Source organism: Leopardus geoffroyi, chromosome D4 (assembly GCF_018350155.1).
Source record: "Leopardus geoffroyi isolate Oge1 chromosome D4, O.geoffroyi_Oge1_pat1.0, whole genome shotgun sequence".
Lineage (NCBI taxonomy): Eukaryota > Metazoa > Chordata > Mammalia > Carnivora > Felidae > Leopardus > Leopardus geoffroyi.
This window is the reverse complement of record NC_059342.1, coordinates 16678821-16704528: the sequence shown is the minus strand read 5'-3', so window position 1 is coordinate 16704528 and position 25708 is coordinate 16678821. Positions and strand designations below refer to the sequence as shown.

General features: G+C 42.7%; 1 protein-coding gene across 2 annotated transcripts in view; it reads right to left on the bottom strand.

Annotated features, from left to right (window-relative positions):
• The window catches only part of RORB (RAR related orphan receptor B), a 199584-nt gene that overhangs the window by 26103 nt on the left and 147773 nt on the right, over positions 1-25708 (bottom strand). For both annotated transcript variants that reach the window (XM_045470256.1, XM_045470255.1), the window contains exons 4-6: positions 23615-24016; positions 3833-3954; positions 2289-2421 (exon numbers count right to left, since the gene is read on the bottom strand). In XM_045470256.1, the coding sequence (XP_045326212.1) occupies positions 2289-2421; positions 3833-3954; positions 23615-24016 (657 nt within the window). The remainder of the gene's footprint in view (positions 1-2288; positions 2422-3832; positions 3955-23614; positions 24017-25708) is intronic.

Genomic DNA, 25708 nt, shown 5'->3' with positions numbered 1-25708 from the left:
ATTTCAGGTAATTTTTTAAATGTTTATTTATTTGTCGAGAGAGAGAGAGAGAGAGAGGATCTGAAGCAAGCTCCACACTGACAGCAGCGAGCCTGATGTGGGGCTCGAACTCATGAACCGTGAAATCATGCTCTGAGCTGAAGTCAGATGCCTAACCGACTGAGCCACCCAGGTGCCTCCTGGGTGACTTTTATTAGCCCTTTCTTATAGGTGAGTTACAGGAGGCTTAAGGAGGTTATGTACTCTGCCTTTTATACTAGAGTCAACATTTTTACAGCAGTAGGGATGTTAAACGATTATATGGTGCAGTGGTTCTCCAATGTCAGTCTATGGACTGGTTATATCTGAGACTTGGCTGGAAAGACAGTGAAGTGGGTTCTGGGTTCTCTTCTAGGAGATTCAGATTCATGGGCCTCAGATGATGCCTCCGACTCAGAGCAGTCAATATTCTCCTCTGATGCTGCTGATGCAATTGTAAGTTTGGAATTCATTATTTCTGGTCCATCTCTTCATTTTTGCAAATGAGGAAGCTGCCATCTACAGAGGTTAGCTCAAGGTCACGTATCAAATGTGGCAGATTTTTTTTTTTCCCAAGGAGAGCTGCAAAAATATGTTCCATCCCACATGCTTTTTAAGAGCCTTACCACTCCCCCATCAAGAAGGATCCATGTTCAGGGCGCCTGGGTGGCTCAGTCGGTTAAGCGTCCGACTCTTGGTTTTGGCCCAGGTCATGATCTCACGGCTTGTGAGTTTGAGCCCTGCATCGGGCTCGGTGCTGATGGTGCAGAGCCTGCTTGGGATTCTCTCTCCCTCCTTCTCTCACTGCCTCTCCCCTGCTTGCTCTCTCTCTCTCTCTCAAAATAAATAAATAAACTTAAAAAAAAAAAGGGTAGATTCCAGTTCATCTACCCTTGAGCCCAGGTGAGCCGTCATGGCTGCCTTGACCAATAGAGTGGGGTGGAAATAGCACTGCATGACTTTTAAAGGTAAGCCAGAAAAATGCGATGCGCTGTGGCCTTGTTCTCTTGGCGTGCTAGCTTTTGAAACCTCGCAACCATGCTATGAGAAAGTCCAAGCGGCCCATGGAGAGACTGACATGGAGAGGAACTGGGGCCTGTGGCCCAGAGCCTTGGCCGAACTCGGGATCGTCAATCAGCACACAGTGCCAGCCGTGTGAGGGAGACAATTTAAAAGCGGATCCTCCTGCCTTCCTTCAAGTCCCTCAGTGAACACCACATGGAGCATTCCTTGCTGAGCCCTGCTCACATTGTAGCTTTGGGAGCAAAATAAATGATTACTGTCATCTTAACTAAGTTTTGGGGTTGTTTTTAGCCAGCAATAGATAACTGATAGGTCAAGTCCATGTTTGGGTCAAGGTCTGCATCAACTTTAATCACGTGGTGAGGAAGCAGCAGCGACTTATACCCTATGTGGCCCAAGTTCAAATGCCAGCTTTGCCATACGCTGGCTTTGTGATATTGAACACAGCCCTTCACTTCTCTGAATCTCCCCCTCCTTCCATAAGACGGAAATAATACCGGTGTCACGAGACTAAACGAGCTGTCATGGGCAAACATTAACATATGCCGGTGCGTTATCACACGCACACGTATACATGTTATGCTTAGTACTCTGGCCCAGGTCCATGAGGGTTAACAAACACCATGGCGGCTCTTATTTTCTACTTTCAAAGGTGGGGGTCAGGGAAAGAAAATTTGTTTCCTGTTTGGGTAATACCATCTGCGAGGTCAGTCATGTGCGGAATTTCTTGAGCTCCTTCCTAAGTGTGCGTGTGTCACAGAGCATGTGTTGGAAGAAGGGGAGGGAAGGATTAGAGCTCAGGGAGTTTCTCCGGGTCTATACTGGCTGCAGGCTATCCTCATTAAAATGATTGGAGATGACCACAGAGGCAGAGCTCTGCTAGCCTGGATTCCCCACCCCCCCACCCCAACAGAAGGCAAGTAGTGCATTTTAGAGCCAGCTCAGCAATTCAGCCACCTTGACACGCTAATTACTTGCACTGCCTGTCAAGCTGGGTAACTCAACCTCCGCAATTAATAGCTCCACTTTCAATAAGCAAAATTGTGTTTGACTTCAAAGGGGAACTGAATGAGTATCAGGGCATTTTTATTACTGAGAGTTTCCTTTGGGAGTTGGCTGACAGTGTGGGTGGTAAAAATGAACTACATACTGGAAGGGAGATTTTTCTACAGCCAACACTGAGCAAAGGGTTGACCACCTCCCGGGCTAAAACAGGTGCCCCACCCATGAATCTTCTCCTCGCTTACCTGACTTCAGAAGTAGAATCTGATCATTTTGACAGAGCTCCATGAAGCCCGTTATCCGCTTTGCAAACTCTACCACATACTGGATGGCGTGAGTGATCTGGATGGCGCATTGCTGCCATAGGGCTTCCCTGGACTTCAAGAGACGAGACACACAACGCACATGGAGCAAAAGCAACGTGGAGAGTCAATGAAACATTCAGGGTTTCCCTCCTGGAGCTCACCCGTCACTTGGGGCCCAAGGTGGGACTCTACCCCATTCTTTCCAAAGAGGAAGACAGTATTTTCGAACAGACTGTTTTGCCCTGTTTGAGCCTTGCTACGGCACAAATGTCAATGTACTGAGACTGAAATAATGGAAACACTGCAATAATATGTAAAGATAGATATGTACAGTTTCTTTACTCTCTTTCTCCTCCTTCTGCTCACCTAAACAAACTCAGGCTCTTAGTCCGTTTTGGGAAAACAAACTTTTGCACTGAGGACTAGTGATTTCGTTCCCAGGCTTCTGCACGGTCACTTTTATGTGTGCCTAGCAGACACTAAATCTGTAAGATTTTTACGTTGTGTTCTTTTCCCAGAACTTACGGAGGTTGCTTTTTTGGTATAAAAAGAATTTCACGGGAAAAGACCTCAAATCAAATCACTCTCTTAAGTAATATAGAATCTCAGAAATGTATTTTGATCCTGGGGTTATTTTCTTTGGAAACATAAATCCAAGTGTATTGATTCTGCTTTTTATTGACCATAACAATACCTATGCTTTTGTTTCCTTATTTACATAAAAGGGGTAAGATATGATTGTTCCCGTGGATAAAAATCAGTATTTTGTAATCATATGTTCAGATTTATATATTTTATATAAATATAAAGACACATTTATATATTTTATTTAAAATAAAATGATAATACCAGTCATTTACTAGTAGATCTTGTAATTGTGGCTATCAACCCCACAGGAAAGTAACGTGAATATATAACAGCAGCAAATTCCTTCTCTTAAAAACTTCTCTAATGGACAAAGTAGCAATCAAAAGAATAATGGTAATAATATGAGGTGAGTTGTCTTTTTTTTTTTTCCTTTGGCCTTTTTAAACATGTAGGGCAAGAGAAACATTAAAGGTGCTTTATTGCATATCTTTGTAGTATAGATTTACAACTATTATTACTGCTATAGTTTCTCAATCGTTTCTCTTCCTTGCCTGGCCCCAGGAAGCCACTGTGAAAAGGTTCTAAAGTCATCTGATGTGGGCACAATCTCCCTGGTCACTTAAATAGGGCAGTGGTTTTTGTTTTTTTTTTTAATTGGGGTGGTTTTGCCTTCCAGGGAACATTTGGAGACACCTGCTTGTGACAACTGTGTGTGTGAGGGGGTTGCTACTGGCATCTAGTGGGTAGAGACGAGGGATGATGCTAACCATCCTACAGCGTGCAGGACAAGTCCCTACACAAAGGCTTATCCAGCCCCAAATGTCAATAACGCTGAGTGAGAAAGCCGGAAATAGAGACATCACAGGGAGAAACATTGTCATAGTTTCCCAGAGTACCTTGCTCTGATAGGCTTTAATTTCCTCGTAGGTGTGGGTCTGCCATGCCAGCTGGTGCAGCTCCTCCGTGGTGTACTGACACGTCTCCAGGTGGGACTTAATGATGTTCTGTGCAATTCGATCTGTGGGAAAGAATGTCAGTTTGAGGGCTCATGAATACATTCTCGCTCTGCAAAGAAACAAGCGCTTCACGTTTACCACCGGAATACCTTTGGAGACACTTCAGTTGTACTCGACTGTCTTTAACACTACTTACTCTCTATCTAACAATCTCCAAACTGTTGTCCTTTTTTTTTTTCCTCCCAATTTTCAGTCTTTTAATCAAAATTTACTGCCTTTACTTCCCCCTTTTGGTTGCAAATCTGAGGGCTCATGAGTTGTAGAGTGTTCAAATAATTATTTTAAAAATAAATACAAACGACCATGTTTCCTACTCTGTGGCCTAAAATTCCACTAACAGTCTTGACATGTATGGTCCAAAGACTTTAAAATATCTTTAGAATCACTAGAGCTTTTCTTTCTTTCTTTCTTTCTTTCTTTCTTTCTTTCTTTCTTTTTTTAAATTTTTTTTCAATGTTTATTTATTTTTGGGACAGAGAGAGACAGAGCATGAACGGGGGAGGGGCAGAGAGAGAGGGAGACACAGAATCGGAAACAGGCTCCAGGCTCTGAGCCATCAGCCCAGAGCCTGATGCGGGGCTCGAACTCACGGACCGCGAGATCGTGACCTGGCTGAAGTCGGACGCTTAACCGACTGCGCCACCCAGGCGCCCCTAGAGCTTTTCTTTAAAAAGGTTAAAAAGACAAAATGATTACATTCACAAAAAAGCAGGAACAAACACAATCAAGTCTTTGGGGGCTGTTTACCTCAAATGAGTTGTATTTGGTATTAAACTTTCAATACTGAACATTCTGGATTTGGAGGTATGGAAATTGAGCAACAAAACCAGACACGGCAGATTTCTCAAAAATCTGCAGCGAGTTCCCTGAAGTTAGATACAGCTGTGAGGAGGTTCCCTCAAAATCCCCCCAGCTCTTTGAAGAAGGCGACATCTTGGGAAACCAAAGGACACAGGGATTCTGTCTGGGGGGCCTGAGTAGAAAGGAAGATGACCACATTGTCTGCCTGATAACTGTTCTTGGCTAATAGAGAAATAGATTTTTTCTAGTGTTTTAGGTCATGCCATTTCAAATGCAATTTCTGTTCTTTCTAAATAGCCATATTTCATTTCTCCAGGATAACTCTCAAAGCAGTGCTTGTAAGTACCTTCCTTTTACCTCGCTAAGCTTCTGGTATATGTGGTATGAAATATATTGAGCTTTGGTGATGTAGAGAATAAAAAAATGGAAGCTTGCACCTCTAATGAACTTTCCAAAAAAAAAAATCTTGTAGAGCGCACTGCCTGGCATATTACAAACACTTAATAAATGGTACCCATAATTATCATTATTAGGACATTCTGTAGAATTTGTCATCAGGGAAGCAATGCGATGACTCCAATTGGCACAAAACAGAGGTATTTAATTTTGGAGTCAGTGCTACTGAAGGAAGCCATTTCAATGTTTACTAGAGTTTCTCAATCAGAACCATCAAGTGCTAGATGTAGAAGATGCTACAAAATGCTAACTTAGGATTATAGTCATGCTCTATTGGGTTCCTCATTTAGCATTTCTAGACTTTCATTGCTTATCATATTCTAAAATCCTTTCTTTAAAAAATCCTATATGCAAATTTTATTGAATATCCTCCTATGTTGTTAAAAAAAAAGGGCAGGAATTACTTTATACATCATATTAAAATAGATGTCATGGTTCATCATTTTTCAATTTCACTTGGGCAGTCTAATTAGAAGCTAAAAAAAAACATATCTATTTCTCAGTCAGTATATAATGAAAACATAAGATTTCTATGGCTTTCTAGTTTTCAAACCTTTATCTTCTTGGTGTAGTCTGTTTTCATCTTCAAAGATATGCTGATTTGTCAGTAATTTACAGGCTTCAGGGTTTATAAGCAAAACTACAGCTGCCACTCAAAATTGAATTATGAAAAACTCTTTATCTGTTCCTTTATGGCATCTCCTGGGAACTACTGGCCAAGGTTTAAAAATTCTCTAGCCTTCTGCCACGAAAGCTTGGGGGTGTAGGGCATAAGGAGGAAGCAGTGGGCATAATAAATACATGGACAGGTTAAGGCAAAATTGGAAGTTAAATCCACACACAGGCTTTAGGACTCAGCTCAGATGTCCATTACTGGTGAAGGTTTCCCTCCTCCCCTGGCCCTTTGGTAGAGGGGTCGGCGGCTGTTACACTTGATTCTACGTCCAGAGCTCTTATTCCGCTCAGACTTGCACTGTGGTTATTTGTTTGGGTCTGTTTGTTTCTTACCCTTCGAGGTTGTGTGAATTCTTCAAGAGCTGGACTGTAGAGCCCAGCACAAGTGACTTTATATACTCGTTCAACAAATATTTTTTGAAAGGCTATTATGAACCAGGTTATAAAGTATAGATTTTTTTTTTAAAAAGGATGTTGTCTCTTTTTTTAAAAGGATCTTACAATATCATGTATCATATCATATCATCATATCATATTGTATCATCATATCATATCATATCATATCATATCATATCATGATATAATAAATGCCCTTGAGTTATTGTGGGAGCTCAAATAAGAATGTATCTAACTCAGTCTGCAGGAGGCTGGAATATAACCGCAGAAAAGATGCCTGTTGATCTGGGTCTGAGGAGAGGTTTGTCACATGGAGAAGAGATACGTATACCTCAGGTACAGGGAGTGATATTACAAAGGTACAGATAGAAAGCTAGTTAGGAGCTAGATAATTTCTCATATTACATTTCATGTCCTCACAGTCCTTACCTTTTACAACCAATTTCCCTCTTACTGAGGGAATGAGGGAGTGACTTTAGATCCATTTTTATAGAGCTAGCAAGTGGTGTTTTGAAATCAGGTTGTCTTTCCTGGCAAGAACACTATCGTGCTTGCGGCACAGAGTGCGTGGAGAGATGGGGAGAAATGAGACCAGGCAAGGAAATTGTCACTAGAGATCCGACAGCTGAGTAAGGCACGCCGAGGAATCTGGATTTTAACTTTAGGCAACGGGGAGCTAGTAGAAGCTGTGAAGCAGGAGAACGACACGGTCAGTTTTTTGTCTTACAAAGGTGACCTTGGCCATGGCAGAAAGATGAAGTGGCATTAGGGAGTACGTGAGATTAATCAGGGTTGGTGATCATTCAAGCAAGATACGAGGAGGTTCTGGATTCAAGACAGTTCTGAAATATTATGTACAGGACCAGAAGATGTGGCTGAGAGGGGGTGGAGAGAACATTAAATACAGAAGGTGCTCAACCAATGTTGAGTTAATAAAGGTAATATTGAAAATGTCCATCTATCCATCCGTCCATCCATCCACCCACCCACCCACTCTTCCATTTTCTGCTTTATTTCACAAGGATTTTAGAAAGCTTATACTGATCCTTTGTTCAAAAATCTTTTTTTATTTTTTAATTTATTTTGAGAGAGAGAGAGTGTGCGTGCAAGCAGGGGTGGGACAGAGAGAGAGAGTGAGAAAGAGAATCCCAAGCAGGCTCTGTGCTGTATTACGTAACTTGCTCTGTACCGTCACCGTGAGATCTTTTTTTTTTTTATGTTTATTTATTTTTGAGAGAGAGACAGAGTGTGAGTGGGGGAGGAGCAGAGAGAGAGAGGCAGACACAGAATCTGAAGCAGGCTCTAGGCTCTGAGCTGTCAGCACAGAGCCCGATGCGGGGCTTGAAATCATGAACCGTGAGATCATGACCTGAGTTGAAGTCGGACGCTTATCGACTGAGCCACCCAGGTGCCCCTCGAACTGTGACATCTTAAAGCCTAAGCACGCACGATGGCTTTGAGGTCAAACATCAAACGTGTGCTATTATTTCCCATGCCCTTGTGGCGAGAAATAGAAGGCAAATCTCTGTTTGACATGATTTATAACTATCAGCGACAGTAAAGACACAGTAGTGGCAGCTGCAGGACAGCCCTTCCCCACTTTGTTCCATGGGTCTGCCATGCAGAGGCAAGCCACATGCAAAACCCGACGGCCCTCTCAAGGCTCGGGTCAATAAAACACAGGGTAAAGCTAGACTTGGTCCCACGGGAGCAGGGCCCGAGGGCACGTTCTGTCGATGAGAAAGATGCATGGCCATTAGAGGAGATGGTCTGCCTGGACTGAGAGTCTGCGGTTGTGAAAAGGGGAGAAGGATATAAGAGGAAGGGGACAAAGGGAGAGACAAAGAACACAGTATACAAAGTTCCTGCTAGGAGCCAAAGGAACTTTCAAGAGTCCTTGCCTGGAAAAACAGAAAAGGTAATAGTAAACGCAGTCCTCTCCAGGGACCGACCACATGAGAAGCCCAGACAAAGAGACTGAGGTAAAAGAGTAGAGGACAGAGAATCTTTCTGGGCAATCGCACACCCTTCATCCGTTTCCCGGACTTGGATTGCAGTTGCTTGTTAGGGCCCAGTTCTCGTCGGATTCTTTAACCAGCGTGGGCCCTGGATGGCACATGTTAAAGACAGAGCCCGCCCGCACGGTGCTGGGATGAGGGGTTCGACAGCAGTATGGCCCAGGTGACTGGCAAAGGGGAAAGTTTCCCGCCCTGAGAAGCAATGTCCATGAACTCTGCCCTCTGCTCTTCCTGATATTAGGGATGAGGCTAGATATTTCTAAAGTGGATAGGAACACGCAGCTACATTTTCTCACGAGTTAAGATTGTATATGTATTCTGTACATGTTCAGTGAGATAGTGGTTTGTCTCGCTCACTAAGAGTACGCAAGCTGCTTTGCTAGTTTATAAAACGATGTCAAGGAATGAGAAAAAAACAATTTTATATGCTCAGTCACTTCTTTTCGATCCTGGTGAGGTGAAATGCAAACATAGATGCTGGCAAGGGAAAACTGGGTGTGTAATTACAGGTTAATATCAAGTCTATGATCCTTATTTTCTGTTTATAAATTGTATGAAAAAATGGCTTGCTCTCACTTTCTCTCTACCCCTGCCACCCCCCCCCCCCGATAAAATGGCTGTTTGTTTTTAGACTTTGACCCTGCTACTTTTCTTAAAGGAAGGCTTGTTGGCACACAAGACTTATAAGCAACTAATAGAGTTGGTAACTTCACATATTAAGTAATTTTCTTTATGAGATAGAAATAACATCTGAGTCAAGTGTAGGAGTCATCCTAGAAATCTTTAAAATAACTGTTATAGGGAAATGTTTATGGCACAGATTTTGGTACACGTATCTCCAAACCCACTGAGTTGCATATTTAATAATAGGAACAGATTTTTGTATGCCAATTGTCCCCCAATAAAGAGAAAGTAACCGATATAAAAAAATAAAATAAAAAAGAAAGTAACTGATATAAGCAAATTACCATCGTTGATGAAAAAATTCTAAAAAAAATATTTTTAAAATTGTCACACTTCTCTGGAACTCTTAGGGGTAATCTTAAATCCACTTATGATGTGGGCGATAAGAAGAGAAAAATTAAAATTTTGCAGAGAAAGCTGGAATAAAATTGACGGTAATTCTCAGTGGTGTGTGCAAAAATTACAGAACCCTGGGGCTGGAGCTAACCTCTTTCTTCCATTTCCAAATGGACTGTATCTAAATAATTCCAGAAGTGAGTTGGCTCCCTAGTCTCTGTGCGCACCTCTCCCCCATCCACAGCAATCTTCATCATGATCTGTTGAATAAATCAAAAAAGCAGGAAGGAAGTCTTTCCTTAAAGCATTTAGAGATGGTTGAGATGCATATGATAAAGTTCACAAAGGTAAAGGGAGTTTTAAAGATCAATCATAACATTGGAGCTCTTGGGTGGCTCAGTCCGTTAAGCGTCTGACTTCGGCTCAGGTCATGATCTCAAGTCCGTGAGTTTGAGCCCCAAGTCGGGCTGTGTGATGACAGCTCAGAGCCTGGAGCCTGCTTCAGATTCTGTTTCCCTCTCTCTGCCCCTCCCCTGCTCACACACACACTCTCTCTCTCTCTCAAAAATAAATAAACATTAAACAAAATTAAAACATTAAAAAAAAAAAAAAAGAAAGGGGTGCCTGGGTGCCTCAGTCGGTTAAGCGTCCGACTTCGGCTCGGGTCATGATCTCACAGTTCACAAGTTTGAGCTCTATGTCAGGCTCTGTGCGGATCGCTCGGAGCCTGCTTCAGATTCTGTGTCTCCCTCTCTCTGTCTGCCCCTCTCCCACTTGCATGTGCGCTCGCTCTCTCTCTCTCAAAAATAAAATAAACATTAAAAAAATTTTCAAAAGCTCAATCATAACACAATGCCAAAAATAATATTTGGAAGTAACCCTTAAAGAAATACACGAAAAATAGTTTTTCATATGCTCCGCACAGCAAAGCAGTTTGGAAACAAGTCGTCCAAATTAATTAATTCTCTGCAGAAAAAAAGGCTACGTGTGTCTATTTCAGCGAGAAATACATAAACTGACAAGCAAGGTGACAATTTCTTGTTTATAACTGTGATGCTATAAAACGAGGACCAGCTTGCAGCTTTTAAAATAGCAAGTGACCTTCTGCAACTCTGATTTCAACCACTCAGCGGGTTTTTTTCCACCAAAGGGGCTTATTTTAGCCCTCACTAGACATTTCAGCAAACGGTGCTCTCCAAAGGCTGCACCATCTCTGACACGGATTACACAGGTGGTTTCATTAGAATCCCACATCCTGGGAGCGGGGAAAGTTGAGTATATCTTTAAAAACTGCTGCTTTCAGTGTTATTACCAAGAGCACCGTGGCCCAACTGTACCAAGGCAAGAAAGCTGAGACTCCACGCTATATATAGGACTAGAGGGGGTTGCATCTGAACTTCCTAATTCTTTCTCCTCCCCCTCCTTTTTTTTTTTTTCATGAGAGAGTGCGGCTTCTTCTTGGTGAACTATACCCTCTATTCATTTTCCTCCACAAGAGATTTCTTTTAAACTTGCAAGTATCCTCCCTAAAATACTGTATCTCAGCCTCCATCAAAATGATTAATGAATTTTTAATTTATCACTTGCCTTAAGGATCTAGAGAACCACTCAATTCTCTGTTTCGTTTGTACTACTAGTGTGAAAGTGGAATTCTTAGGGGGTTTACTTTGAATGAATGCCAGGATATCTCTACGGACTTGCTCAAGGCGAGTTTTAAGTGCCTGTGTTAGGTTTTTGGGATATCACGATTCCTCAGAATCCACGCTCCGAGGCAGTGACTATAATATATTAGAACAACTGGTTGAAAAGTGAAACATTTAACCAAGTGTGCATTTTGCTTTTTGACCATAGACCGATAGTTTTGTACATTTTCTGTCATTAAATACAACAAGTGTACTGGTGAGGATGCACTAGGAGACAGTGTCAGAGAGGACAATGTCAATTTTAAGACCTTTCTGGTTTTTCTCATCTCTACTTAGTGATTATTGTTTTTCTAGCATAAATAGAATTGTGCTGTCAGCATAAAAACATCAACAACCTTTAAGCTTAATTAAAACAGCCACCTATTAGTGACGCATAGCCTCGACAGGAAAGTAGTATATTTTCAGCATTTAAGTTTCTCAAATTCTTTTAAGAAGGAGCTGGGGCATAAATAACCCACAGTCCCTTTGTTGGCTCACTTTCACCATCTAACCACCATTACTCCCTCACCAGTGAATTAAGATAGCTTCTGGTCTCCTTTTCGTACAAATTCTATTGCCAATTATTTGATCAAAAACTGGCATAACAGATTTGTACTTCATGTGGACTGAAACCAAAATGTTCGTAGAGTTCTTCAGAAAAAATACATTAACAAAATAAGAGATGATGTCCTTAACTATAAAAAATGATGAAAAGGTGATCCACACAGTTCAACAAAATAGGAACATAGAGAAAAACAATGAAAAAATCAGATAAGTAATAGTAATATCTGAGCAAAGACTGAATGAATGGATGGTTAATAAAATGGCTAATATTTTCTCAAATTTCGGGAGGCTCAGGTAAGAGCATTTTAATAGAAAGAAAGGAAGCACAATGTAAAGCATAAAGAAAAACTGAAAGAATCTATCCAGCATTTGTGTTAAAGCCGAATGAAAAAAGCATCATGAGCAGCAAAAGAAATGAACCATCAAGGGGCAGCTTTCTTAATAATTTAATAATGGAAAGCTGTTTGGAATTGCCAAGTGTTTTGTTTTATTGCGATGGTATATGTCTAACTTGGGGGGAAATTATAGTTTCTTTTCTTCAACTAGCTAATAAAATTGAGAAAGAGTCTATTATGAAAACATTACATTTCAAAGTTAACTTTCACAGTGAAAGATCTCCTTCAAAGAACAATCAGAAAACATCAACTTACTTCAATGTCCTAGAGTTGATGAGTTCTAAGGGAGCTATCTTGTAAAACAGCAGAAGCCAATATGGACCCCTTTAGACTTCTCCTTTGTGCCCTCTGGGACGTCACTTAATATCTTAGAGTCTTAGTGTCTTTGGGTTTGATTTTCTATCTACAGAAGGATTTAGCAGCAGAGACATCTTGTAAGGGCTGTGTGAAGCATGGCGACTTGAGTCTGAGGGGCTACGTGGGAATTTCTCTTTGTTTTGATTCATAAGGGGAAGTCTTTCAGAGTTACAGACAGTGAGGGTACAGCTCACAGTCTGAAAAGCATTTGAAGAGTCTCAGATGGAACAAACAAGAACAAGGTAAGTCAGAGCCCATTAAAATCCTTCCCTGCTCTCTTGAAAAAAACTGGACCTCCATACCCTACCCAAAGGACAATTAGTGGGTCACAAATGATGAAAACCTAATTATGAAAACTGCTCAGGGCCATCATTAGGATTGACTTTTTCTATTTGGATTTTGTTGGCATACGGATTGACCGTTAGGTAATTCATTTGAAAGTTTATTTATTTATTTTTGAGAGAGAGAGAATCCCAAGCAGGCTCCGCACTGTCAGCACGGAGCCCAACGCAAGCCTCCAACTCGCTAACTGTGAGATCATGACCTGAGCCAAAATCAAATCAAGAATTGGATGCTTGGCGGGGGGGCACCTAGGTGGCTCAGTCGGTGAAGCGTCTGACTTCAGCTCAGGTCATGATCTCACAGTCCGTGAGCTCGAGCCCTGCGTTGGGCTCTGTGCTGTCAGTTCAGAGCCTGGAGCTTGCTTCGGCCCCCACTCACAATCTGTCTCTCTCTATCAAAAAAATGAATAAATGTTAAAAAATAAAAAATAAAAAATTTAAGAGTTGGATGCTTGGGGAGCGTGGGTGGCTCAGTCGGTTAAGCATCCAACTTCGGCTCAGGTCATGATCAAACTCAGGTTTGTGAGTTTGAGCCCCGCGTTTGGGCTCTGTGCTGATAGCTCAGAGCCTGGAGCCTGCTTTGGATTCTGTGTCTCCCTCTCTCTCTGCCCCTCCCCTCCTTGCACTCTATCTCTCTCTCTCTCAAAATAAATAAATAAATATTAGAAAAAAAAAAAGAGTTGGACGCTTAACTGACTGAGCCACCCAGGTGCCCTGGATTGACCGTCAATTTCCTCCTCCTCCCCTTTAGTCAATGTACTTCTGACCTTAAGGAAAAACTAATTCAGAGGAAATCTTTGGAGGTAACTTTTACATTTTCAAACATTTAATCTAAAATTTTAAAAGTAACTTGATTACTTAAATAAGGCCTTTAATTGACTAGTGTTTTAAAATAAGTTTTTTCTAAGTCATCTAGCACCAAATCGTCCTACGACAAACCTGTCTGAAAACCACAGAGCAGTTCCACAATGAGTCTTACAAATGTGACTCAAATTTAAAGAGCAAAATTTTTTCTCTTCAGCGTTGAAGGCATTTTGTCACAGGAAAAAGTTTATATCCTAAAATAAAAGCAAAGCAATAATAAAGTAAAACAAACAAACAAACAAACAAAAAGTCCTTCCAGCTTGGAACACTTCCAACAGATCCCCCCACATTTGTGAACATCGCAGAGGTAAATCCTGTACCTGTTGAGCAGGAGAGCCTCTGAAGTTGGTTGTATCTTCTGCCAACAAAACCCGAGTGTATTCACCTCCAGTCACCTGGCCATCAAATGCCATGTCTGTGTTCCATGGCCCATGTGGAACACACGGTTAACCTTAACCAGTTTTTCCCAAAATAGGTGCTTGAGACTATGGTGAAAGTGGTACATATCCACTCCAGTCAGTGGAAAAGCAACTCAGGGCTCTCACCAAGAGCCAGTGTCAAAGCTCTCAATGACCTGAAATGCTCTTCTGACGTGGGGGCTATTTCAGAGGCTACCTTATAAGCATAGACATTTCCTCCCTCCACAAACCATAGGCAGAATCCCTCTCTCCTTTCCTCTTCCTTACTGTGGAATATTTCATATCTACTATGGCTTTTGAAATTGAGTATATAAAGTGGAATTGGTTTTCTGGCAGCTTCTCAATATTTATTGATTGACTGATTGATTGATTGGCTGGTGGATTTTAGAGTTTTCTTACGATGTTCTGAATTCTGAATCAAAAGTTAATCCCAAACTCGTATCTCTAGGAAAAGTCCACTGAGGAAGATCAATTTGGCGCATTTTTGTAAAAAAAAATTTAACGTTTGTTTATTTTTGAGAGACAGAGAGACACAGAGTGTGAGCAGAGGAGGGGCAGAGAGAGAGGGAGACACAGAATCTGAAGCAGGCTCCAGGCTCTGAGCTGTCAGCACAGAGCCTGACGTGGGGCTCGAACCCACCAACTGTGAAATCATGACCTGAGCTGAAGTCTGATGCTTGACCACTGAGTGAGCCACCCAGGTGCCTCAATTTTGCACATTTTCAACTGAAATTCAAAAAGGTGAGTTGGAATAATTACCTCACATAGCGAATGCTAGCACATTAGTGGGGGTACAAGCATGTAGGGACTAATATGCATTCATGTCATGTACAAAGACTTGAATTGCACGTATGTCTTTGTATTGCTTATAATGTAAGCCATATTTATATTTGTTTATAGAGCCTTGCTGGTCACAAAGTACTTTTGTATCCACTATGCCATTTACTCCAGTTGTGGAGAACTGCTGCACTGAGCATGATACTAAAGTGGGTGCAACATATCAGTGGGTGATTTTAGATCATCTTTGTGAGGTTATTGAAGAAAATCTAGAAGGATATGGATTTGAATGAGCCTAGAAAAGAACTATAGTTCCCTGATCCTAGGGCACTCTAGAATAATGCATGGCTACGGACTGGTCAATACAATAGTGTGACCACGGTAGAGATCCCAGAAATGTGACAAATGGAGTTGATTAGCCCAGTCCCCATACTCAGGAAATTTCTTTTAAGATAGAAAGCAGGATTCCAGAAATAGCAGCCTCTCCTGTAGGTGGCAAAGAACAAAGGGGTGTTAAAATTTCAGAGGAGTCGAGTAAGACCTGACCAAGGTGATCTGGCTAGGTCTGGGAGGTGAGGACAGGTGGATTTACCTCGAAGCTATGTCTGTACAGCATTTCATCCTTTACGTTGAATGTACCTAAACTTGGGGCATTTGGAGATTGGTTGCCACCTTCTTTTTCAGCTGCCTCTGGTTATCCTTGATGCTCATTTTAATCTGGTTTCTTGTTTTTGTTTTGTTTTGTTTTTTCAGGAGCAGGAATGGAAAGAAGACGCTGGTACATAGTTCTGGTTTGACTGTGGTTATTAACTGCGTCACGGACAGGGTCATCCCACCCCCTAAGGTCTTCCTCCCTGTGAAGGAGGCAGGGCTGGCCATGGTCTCAGGCTAGGGTTTGAGCTTCTCTCAGGACGGTCTAGTTGCCAGCAAGCCCCCCTCTCCATCACCCTACCCTTCTCTTTGGGAAGTGGCTGTAACAAAGGGAATGTCTATACATAGGATCAAAGCTCCCACCACAAGGTGGGAGAGTCATAGTTTTTCAAAGTCATTATATGCAATCCACCTGATTTTTCAGAGGAAGAGACGGAGCCTCGGAAAGCTGAACCAAGTCTGAACAAAGTCACATGGCGAGCATGTAGAGTAAGGACTCTCAATTCCAATGTGGTCCCTAAACTACCTGCAAAGGGCCTGTGGTTGGGGAAGGGAGCAAGAGGTATTAGAGAACAGTGGAAGCTCACAAGGTGTCTTCTCCAAAAGCAAGACAGGAAAAACAAACAACACTGCATTTTCCTTTTCCCCTATTGCTCGAATCATTTTTCTCATTTCGTCTATTTTTATCCGTTTCAATGACTAAGCAGACAGTTGTTCTGGAATCGCGTGCCTACCTGTCTTTGCTACCAGTGCCATGAGAGGGACGACGGAAACGTAGCTAGAGTTAAATTCTATTCCCTGTACCATATCTGAACGAGTAGTTAAATATGCATAGAGAAATGTATACTTATTAAATATACATGTGAATATGCATAGATAGATTTAAGCAGTTATAGAAGATTGCTCTGTAGAAGCATGTGTCATTAAAGGTGCTGCCTTAAGACCATAGCACCTGCTTGGTGTTAATAAGTAACAATTAAAATAGCAATCTTGATAGAATCCCCCAAATAAAACCCACTAGCGATATTCACTCTGTCTCTGTGTGGACTTCATAGAATAAAGTGGTAGTGGAAGGGACTAGATCACTTTCATACTCCTCTCTTTTTGTACTCTCCTCTATTAATACTCAGCATCTGGAACAGGTAACTTTTTTCAAAAAAGAGGTTTACGTCTAGTTTTGATGCTTAAAATTTCAGGCTCCATAAATAGAACACACAAGAAAGATGAAACTAAATCTACATTAAGATTATATAGGCGAGACCAAGGAGTTCATATTTCTTTGCCTTTATCTGGAGAGAAAATTACTAAATACAACAGCCAACTCAGGTAATGTGTGTAAAAGGTAGTTTATCCCCTCAGTCTCACAGCTCCCTTGATGGATTTCCCCTACTGTTTTTAAAAGCATATTTGCAGGGCACCTGGGTGGCTTGGTCTGTTAAACATCCGACTCTTAGTTTCAGCTCAGGTCATGATCTCAAGGTGAGTTCGAGCCCCACATGGGCCTGTCAGCACAGAGCCTGCTTGGGATTCTCTCTCTCCCTGTCCTTCTCTCTCCCTTTCCCTCTCTCTCTGTCCCTCCCTTACTCACTTGCTTTCTTTCTCTCTCAAAATAAATAAATAAACTTACCCACAAATGTATGGCCACCTAATCTTTGACCAAGCAGGAAAGAATATTCAATGGGGTAAAGAGAGTCACTTCAGCAAGTGGTGCTGGGAAAACTGGACAGTGACATGCGTAAGAATGAACCGGGATCACTTTCTTATACCATACACAAAAATAAACTCAAAATGGATAAAAGACCTAAATGTAAGACAGGAAGCCATCAAAATCCTCGAGGAGAAAGCAGGCAGAAACCTCTTTGACCTTGGCCGCAGGAACTTCTTACTCAACAGGTCTCCGGAGGCAAGGGAAACAAAAGCAAAAATGAACTCTTGGGACCTCATCAAAATAAAAAGCTTCTGCACAGTGAAGGAAACAATCAGCAAAACTAAAAGGCAACCAATGGAATGGGAGAAGATATTTGCAAACGACATGTCAGATAAAGGGTTCATATCCAAAATCTATAAAGAACTTATCAAACTCAACACCCAAAAAACAAATAATCCAGTGAAGAAACGGGCAAAAGACACGAATAGACACTTCTCCAAAGAAGACATCCAGATGGCCAACCTACACATGAAAAAATACTCAACACCACTCATCATCAGGGAAATACAACACAAAAGCACAATGAGATACCACCTCATACCTGTCAGAATGGCTAACATGAACAACTCAGGCAACAACAGATGTTGGTGAGGATGAGGAGAAAGAGGAACACTTTTGCACTGCTGGTGGGAATGCACACTGGTGCAGCAGCCACTCTGGAAAACAGTATGGAGGTTCCTCAAAAAATCAGACATAGAACTACCCTATGACCCAGCAATTGCACTACTAGGTATTTATCCAAGGGATACAGGTATGCTGTTTTGAAGGGGCACACACACCCCAATGTTCACAGCAGCACTATCAACAACAGCCAAAGTAGGGAAAGAGCCCACACGTCCATCGATGGATGAATGGATTAGAAGGTGTGGTATATATATATATACAATGGAATATTACTCGATAATCAAAAAGAATGAAATCTTGGCATTTGCAACTACGTGGATGGAACTGGAGGGTATTATGCTGAGCGCATTTAGTCAGAGAGAGACAAATATCATATGACTTCCCTCATATGAGGACTTTAAGATACAAAACAGATGAACATAAGGGAAGGGAAGCAAAAATAATACAAAAACAGGGAGGGGGACAAAACACAAGAGATATGGAGAACAAAAGAGATATGGAGAACAAACGGAGGGTTAGTGGAGGGGTTGTGGGAGGGGGGATGGGCTAAATGGGTAAGGGCGGCACTGAGGAACCTACTTCTGAAATCATTGTTGCACTGTATACTAACTAATTTGGATGTAAATTAAAACAAACAAACAAATCAACAAACTTAAAAAATTTAAAAAGAAATGAAAGCATTTGGTTATTTGGACTATCTTGTTGTCTAGCACCTCACAGATACATTATCAATCATCTTTTTTTTTTTTTAACGTTTATTTATTTTTGAGACAGAGAGAGACACAGCATGAACGGGGGAGGGGCAGAGAGAGAGGGAGACACAGAATCGGAAGCAGGCTCCAGGCTCTGAGCCATCAGCCCAGAGCCCGACGCGGGGCTCGAACTCACCGACCGCGAGATCGTGACCTGAGCTGAAGTCGGACGCTTAACCGACTGAGCCACCCAGGCACCCCTTATCAATCATCTTTGAACTTAAATGGGCTTTCGTTAAGAGTATTAGTCCTGCGGAATCCCCCAGCCCATCTGAGAGCGACGGCGGGGAGGGCATACAAGAGTCTCCCCTTTCTTCTTTGCTTGCTTGCCGGGTACCCCTTCCCCAGCATCCCCTCCCTACCACCAACCACTGCAAAATTTTACCCCGAAAGATAGAACACATCCTCATGCCAGCTTGCAGTGAAATTCCAGCTAAACCCAGTTAATACTCCTGCCTAAATATTCATTTGCAGCTTACTTTTGTCCCTGCGTTACTTCATCGCTTTTCCTCCGATAGGATTTTGAGAAACCCAAGGGTATAATTCTTGACATGTTTCATATTTTTGTTTGTTTAATCCACATTTTGTTTTGTCTTACCAAGACCATGGGAAGAAGCCATCTCTGATAAGAGATATGGTTCGGGGCAAGCCATACCCTCCTCTTCCTCACCTCCAGGAGGGTTTGTGGTACCATCATGCCCAGGACTTACAGTAAAGGACGCACTGAATTGCAATGATTTTTCTTCATGTCCACGTCGTAGCTGGTGAGGGCAGGAGCCACGGTCTGCTGGTTGTGAGTGCCTGGCACATTTCAAAAATATGTTTTTGAAAGAACGCCTGGCAGTCTGAGGTAGTAACCTACGTTGGAATTTAAGCTTTACCACTTAACTCACTCTGTTCGAGGAAAATCCCCTAATTTCTTCATCTGCACAATGGAATGATTTCGTCACTACCCACTTGAAGGCATTGCTACGAGGTTCAAAATGGCTAACATGCATTTTCTACACTTCTCTCCTTACATTGAGTCTTAGGTCCTTAACCTAAGAAGTCTGTAGTTTCTTTGGTACATTTTTAGAAAGACAAGTTTGGATTTTCTGGGGAATATTCCTGACTCTGATGATATTCCTTAAGCTTACTTTTTGGGATCTGCATGCTTTTGCTTACACACTCGTTTGATGCTTTTTATAAAATATTTATTCATTTATTTTGAGAGAGAGAGTGGGGGGGGGGGAGGGAAAGAGAGAGAGGGAGAGAGAGAATCCCAAGCAGGCTCTACACCATCAGTCTAGATCCCGACGTGGGGCTCAATCTCACCAAATGTGAGAACTCGACCTGAGCCCAAATCAAGAGTCGGATGCTTAACCAACTGAGCCACCCAGGCACCCCTGTTTGATGGTTCATAAACATGTATTTTTATTAAACAATTCCAAGCTGTAAGGCCATATTCTACATGAACTAGTCCGAAAACCGGTTTTACAGCTGTTTTTATGATAATTCAATATCAGAATAGTGTCCTGCTTGTACACAGTTCACTGTTCCTTCAGAAACCAGAGGAAGCAGACCAGGGCTTCTAACAGCCAGGCACGATGTTCAGAAATCCTGTAGCGCCCTTACAGCCTTCAATTCACCCAGTCAAAAATGTGGCTAAAATCAGATTGTCTCTTTTGTCTGCATAGGGTTTGTTCTGTGACAGCTTGTCACCAGCTAGATTAGTATAGATGCTCATTAATCAAGTCAGGTCAGGGGAATCTGAGTGGCTCAGTCGGTTAAGCGTCTGACTTCAGCTCGGGTCATGATCTTACAGTTCACGGGTTCGAGCCTCTCATTAGGCTCTGTGCTGACAGCTCAGAGCCCGGAGCCTGCTTTAGATTCTGTGTCTCCCTCTCTCTCTCTGCCCCTCCCCCACTCGAGGGTCTCTCTGTGTCTCTCTCAAAATGAAAATCAACATTAAAAAAAATCAAGTCAGGTCAGAAGGTCAGCTTTCCCACTCTTGAGAGCTCCTTTGTAGCACCTAGAAGAGCAACAGGCAGGCAACAAACACCAAGCATGTTTTGCTATGGGAATGCCAACTAACTTGCGAGGGGCTCCCTTTGTCTGGTGGGAGGACATATAATATGATGGTCCAAAGAATCGCTTTTGATGTTACTCAGACCTGAGCTCATATGTTTATTATGCTTTTTTTTTTTTTTAAAGTTTTGTAACTTCTGAGCCTTTTTTTCCATCTGTAAAATGGACATAAACATACTTCCATAATAGGCATAATACAATTGTTATGAAAATTAAATATAGGACGTTGCTCAGCACAACGTAGGTGCTCAATAAAAGGTAATTATATTGTCTGTAACAGCTGGTAATGTTATTAGTTATCGTGAGATGAATAAAATTGCAATACCATTTCTATTATAATAAGGCGAATGCTTGATTGGTACTGTCCTAAGAACTTAGGAATATTAACTCACTTCATCAACACACACTGGTGGGACTACTATTGTTCCAGGTTTACAACTGAGACTCAAAGAGGCTATTAGGTAACTTGCTCATGGGAAAGGGCACACCCGGTTTTGAACTCAGGCAAAATTCAGCTCTAGAATCATACCACCACCCCACACTACTGATGCCTTTCTGCCCAGCGATGCTGTTGCGGACTTAATGTTTTCGTGAAATGAGTGGCAGTTTTCTGGATGGTGCAGGAAAGAACAGTGTATCCCATTACTGCCGCTCGTCAAAGTTACCTACTTTTGATACCCATGGCAGGAGTTTGTGTCCACTAGATGGCGTTGTTGTGTTAACGAAATGAGAACCAAGTCAACACTTTGGCTTAGGAGCCTGCTAAATTTGAGACCAGCCACGACAATCTAATTCCATGCCTGACAGTCTGATGGAAGAAACCTCCAAACTTTACAGCATATCCAGAGAACTCTAAAGACTAGTGGTATCGAGAACTACTTAGGGAAAATCTATGCTAGCTTTTTTCTGAGCATCGAAGTTTGTAGAAAATCTGGAGGCGTTTTGAAACCATGTAGTCAGTCCAAATGCATCAGTTCATAAATAAATAGACTGAGGGCCAGAGAGGAAGTGTTACTTGGAGAAGGGTACCCAGACTTGATGGCTTTGGCTATAGTTCTCTTTCCCTAATACTTCCAACTGATTCTAAATCACAAAGAAACTGGTTTCTGAATTCTTGGAAGACTTTCTAAGTCTTCGTACGGGGCAGAAGACTGCCCAACGATGACGAGTTTTTGCCTCATTATGTTTTATACAGATGTTCAAAATCAGTAGCAGACTCAGACACTTAGATATTAAGGAAAAAATGAAACCTATTTCTTTTTCTTTTTAACATGTCTCTTGGAAATTGAGTGAGCCCACCTTAAAAGACTGTCCCTATTGGTTGACAGTGCAGTTCGTGGATATTAAACCCAGATCGGGTAACAGGGTAATAGATAAGCAAAAGGACTCTGGAATCAGACTGTCCTGGTGGACCCGAAGGACCCTGGGAAGGTCATGAGACATCTCTAAGCCTCTGAGTCCACATCTGTAAAATGGGAATCCTACTTTTACTTATAAGGTGTTGGTAAAAATTGAATGTATGTGAAGTGCCTGTGACATCGTTAAAAAACAAGGTTAAAGGGAGCAATAATAATGAATAATGAACTTTTGTTGCAATAGCGGATGTTCTGTTTTCTGTGTCTCTCAGTTGTGAATGTCTTTACAGGGGCTTTGTCAATCACCTCTTCAGTCACGGTCACGTGCTAAATTGCTGAACGAGAGAAATAACGTTTCAGGTTGTATAACTGTGTAACATCACTTCTTCCTCACCCAGATGGCAGAAGTAGCCAGGATACATATGGCATGTGCTTCATTATGTGTTCACGTCAACTTTATTTAAAACACTCGTAGGCTCCGGGCTCCTACTCACAGTTTAGACAGAGAAGGTGACTGGCATCCAAATAATAACAGCTAAGAGCAATTGAACACTTGCCGAGTGTCCAACATCCCTCTGCTTTGCGAGTATGAACTCATTTAATTCTTACTTACAACCGTGTGATCTAGGAACTAACACTTTTCTCTTTTTTAAACAGGAGGAAGCCGGGATCCAGCAACTCATCCCAGCTGAAAGAAGCCAGAGTCAGCATTTGAACTCAGGTGGCCTGGGTCTTAAGGACTCTGCTCGGCCAGGATGAGGTCAGGATGAGAGGGGGAGGTTGCTCCAAGGTTCCTGAGACCGAGCTTGCTCCCCACCCCCCAGCCCCCAAATACCACAATGAAGCCTGATAGAGACATGCAGCCTCGGTACCCAGGAGGCTCATGTGTTAAACCATCAATATTTTTATGGCAGTTAGTTGATGATGAGCTCAACTGGTTAAACATTTAATAGACTCCTGAGCTTAACAGGGTAAAACAAAGTTGTAACAGGTCGGGAGAGCGCATCCCTAGGGACAGGGCACTCTTGAGGACCACGCCTTAAGGGATCAAAGCTCACGGCGACCAAAGGAGGGTCAGGTTGCTGAAGCAAGCATGCCATCGTGCCTGTGACTAGCCCTGTTTGCTGTAACTCATTTGTTGCTCGTATGTTCCGTGACACTCCAGACTACCCTCTTTTCACTGCCAGTGATTCAGACTCTATTCCCATGTAGAATTCATGAATTCAGATTTACAAGAGGCTTAGCCATCTTTCTGGTCTACCCCTCTGCCTTTGAAAAGAAGCAAACCGAGGTCCCATTTGCTTACGGTTTGTCCCAAGTTATCTTAGAGCAAGAACCAGAGCCCTGCTCATTCAGTTATCACATACCGGTTCTACATCCCTTCGCTATTTTATTTTAAATAGTATCACTCAGAATTCTTGCTGAAATTCCCGTGTTTATGCCAAATTGAGCCCAAATTCAACAGATAGGTTCTGTTCTTTACGGAGAGCGTCTTTCCGTTTTCAATTTCTTCTCTCCTCCTTTGCTTGACATAAACTTTTATGGGGCTGGAGAACAGTGCCATTTATTATAACGCACTTTTTAAATCAGACAGTCTTATTATTAACATTTTTTTTCTTTAGAAGCCACGAATGCAAGTCATTGACTCTACACCTGAGAAAATGCCCGGCCTAAACAAGACCATGGCAGCTTCAAAGCGCGATTGCCAACAGCAAGGTGGGGGAGGAGACCGCCACTTACCGATTTCAGTCATCGTTATCCCGGGTGCTAGCTGCCCGTTGTTGAAAGAGCTATAGGTAAACAAGTTGGGTACGGAGGTGAGGTCATAGATAGGTTCTTGCTTTATCTGTTTGATTCCAGTCATGTCAAGTCCTGACTGATCAGGGGACGGCTGGCCGGAATCCACGCTGTAATAGCCCTCGGACTTGGGCAGGTCGATGACGTGTCCGTTGGCGTAGGCACCGCCGGCCTCGTTGCTCAGGTTGCCCAGGCCGTTGCTGATGCTGCCGCTGTAGACCCTGGCGAGGGCTTCCGCCTCCCCGCTCTGCTGCTGCCGCTGCTCCTGCAGCCGCTGTTGGTGCTTCTGCACCTCGGCGTACAGGCTGTCCCTCTGCTTCTTGGACATCCTCCCGAACTTCACAGCTGCGTTGGAGAGACAAGCAGAAGAGGGCACTTGGGGTTATCATTCCCGATCCATCCGAGGGGTCACGGACGGTTGTCCCCTCAGCATCCAGCGCACAGAATCCCAGCACCATAGCGGAAGGCTCCATGCGTTCGCACCCCACATTTGGTGAAAGGCTATGTCCAGGGGTGTTGTGCTGGTGTATGAGCAGAGCGAGAGCTAACCGTGAGCTAGGAAGGAATGCCAGGACTTAAGTTTATTTCTGATGGCCATGAAGTTAGAAGGCATATTTCCTGGTTCTTTCTTACGCGTGGGGGGAAAAAATCCACAAACCAAAAACTACAAATGGTACCTGCTGTTAAAATGTCAACCAACATTCAATATTTAGCCTCCCCTACTAAGCATTAGGGTTCCTAGATTGTTGGTTAGGGCCCTATTATTTCACCATTTTCATTTTTTTAGATCTCTGGACATGCCTCACCTTTTTATTATAAATGTTTATTTATTTATTTTTGAGTGAGAGACAAAGAGAGAGAGGGAAACACAAGCGGGGGAGGAACAGAGAGAGAGGGAGACACAGAATCCGAAGCAGGCTCCAGGCTCCGAGCTGTCGGCACAGAGCCCGATGAGGGGCTCGAACTCACGAACTGAGAGATCATGACCTGAGCCGAAGTTGGACGCTTAACGGACTGAGCCACCCAGGCACCCCCTCACTATTTTCTACACAGCATGTTGGGTAAGACCAACGCTGTGGGGCAGGGTGATAAACGCAATTTTAAGTATTTGTTTTCAGCTGGCTTTTGGGATCCAATTCAAAGAATATTTGGAAAACAGCAATCTTGTTAAGTCCAATACTCAGCAAGGAAGCCCACAGCTACCCCTCCTTTCTTGTTCTACCAGCCCCAAGTTTTATATTGCCCTTCTCTTCTGGCAAAATCCTTAGCCAACGTGAGGAAAAAGGAGGAAAAGTCTCTAAGAGGTCACAGAGTATTCTGAGGATGCTCTGATCTGAATTCATTGTTTCTTAACTGGTAGAGTTTGACCTCCTGATTTGTTACGGATATTGACATTTTCCCTCACAAACTGTCAACTCCCAGTTTAGGCTGTGACTATTTTAAGTGAGAGGCCACCCTGTCTGCATCATCAAACACTATGTCCTGCAGTTCATGTTAACGGTGGGGACTACGGCAAACTTGGAGGCTCCTCTCTGAGTTTCTATTTTCTTTTCTTTCGTGACAGTGTTCTCATCACCTGTTGGTATTTGGAAGCCCAGGGAATGTAGAAAGAAGGAAGTGGAGGGTAGGAACAGGTCCAGTTCCTGGATTCAGTTAGTCGGGTTCGTGAGAATGATTTCTGAAAATAACTACATGGTGAAGTGCTTACGGACTCTCCAGCACAGAGGGCCCACCGAAGAGATTCCTACTGTGGAAGAGCCACCCCCCTCCCCGCTGGCCATGTTCCATCAGTGCTCGTCTTCTCCTTCTGTTGGCTACAGAGTTATCAAATTTTATCTGAGCATCGGCTGCTCAGAATGGAGACCACATTTCCCAGCCTCCCTCATTGCCAGGTGCAGCTATGAGATTAAGTTCTGGATAAGAGGAGGTAAATAGAAATGCTGCATATACTTCTCAGTGTTGGGGCTCACTGTTTTCTTCTTTCCTGCCTGCTGGATTGTGGATATGAGGACTGGATTTGTAGCAGCCCAAACTTCC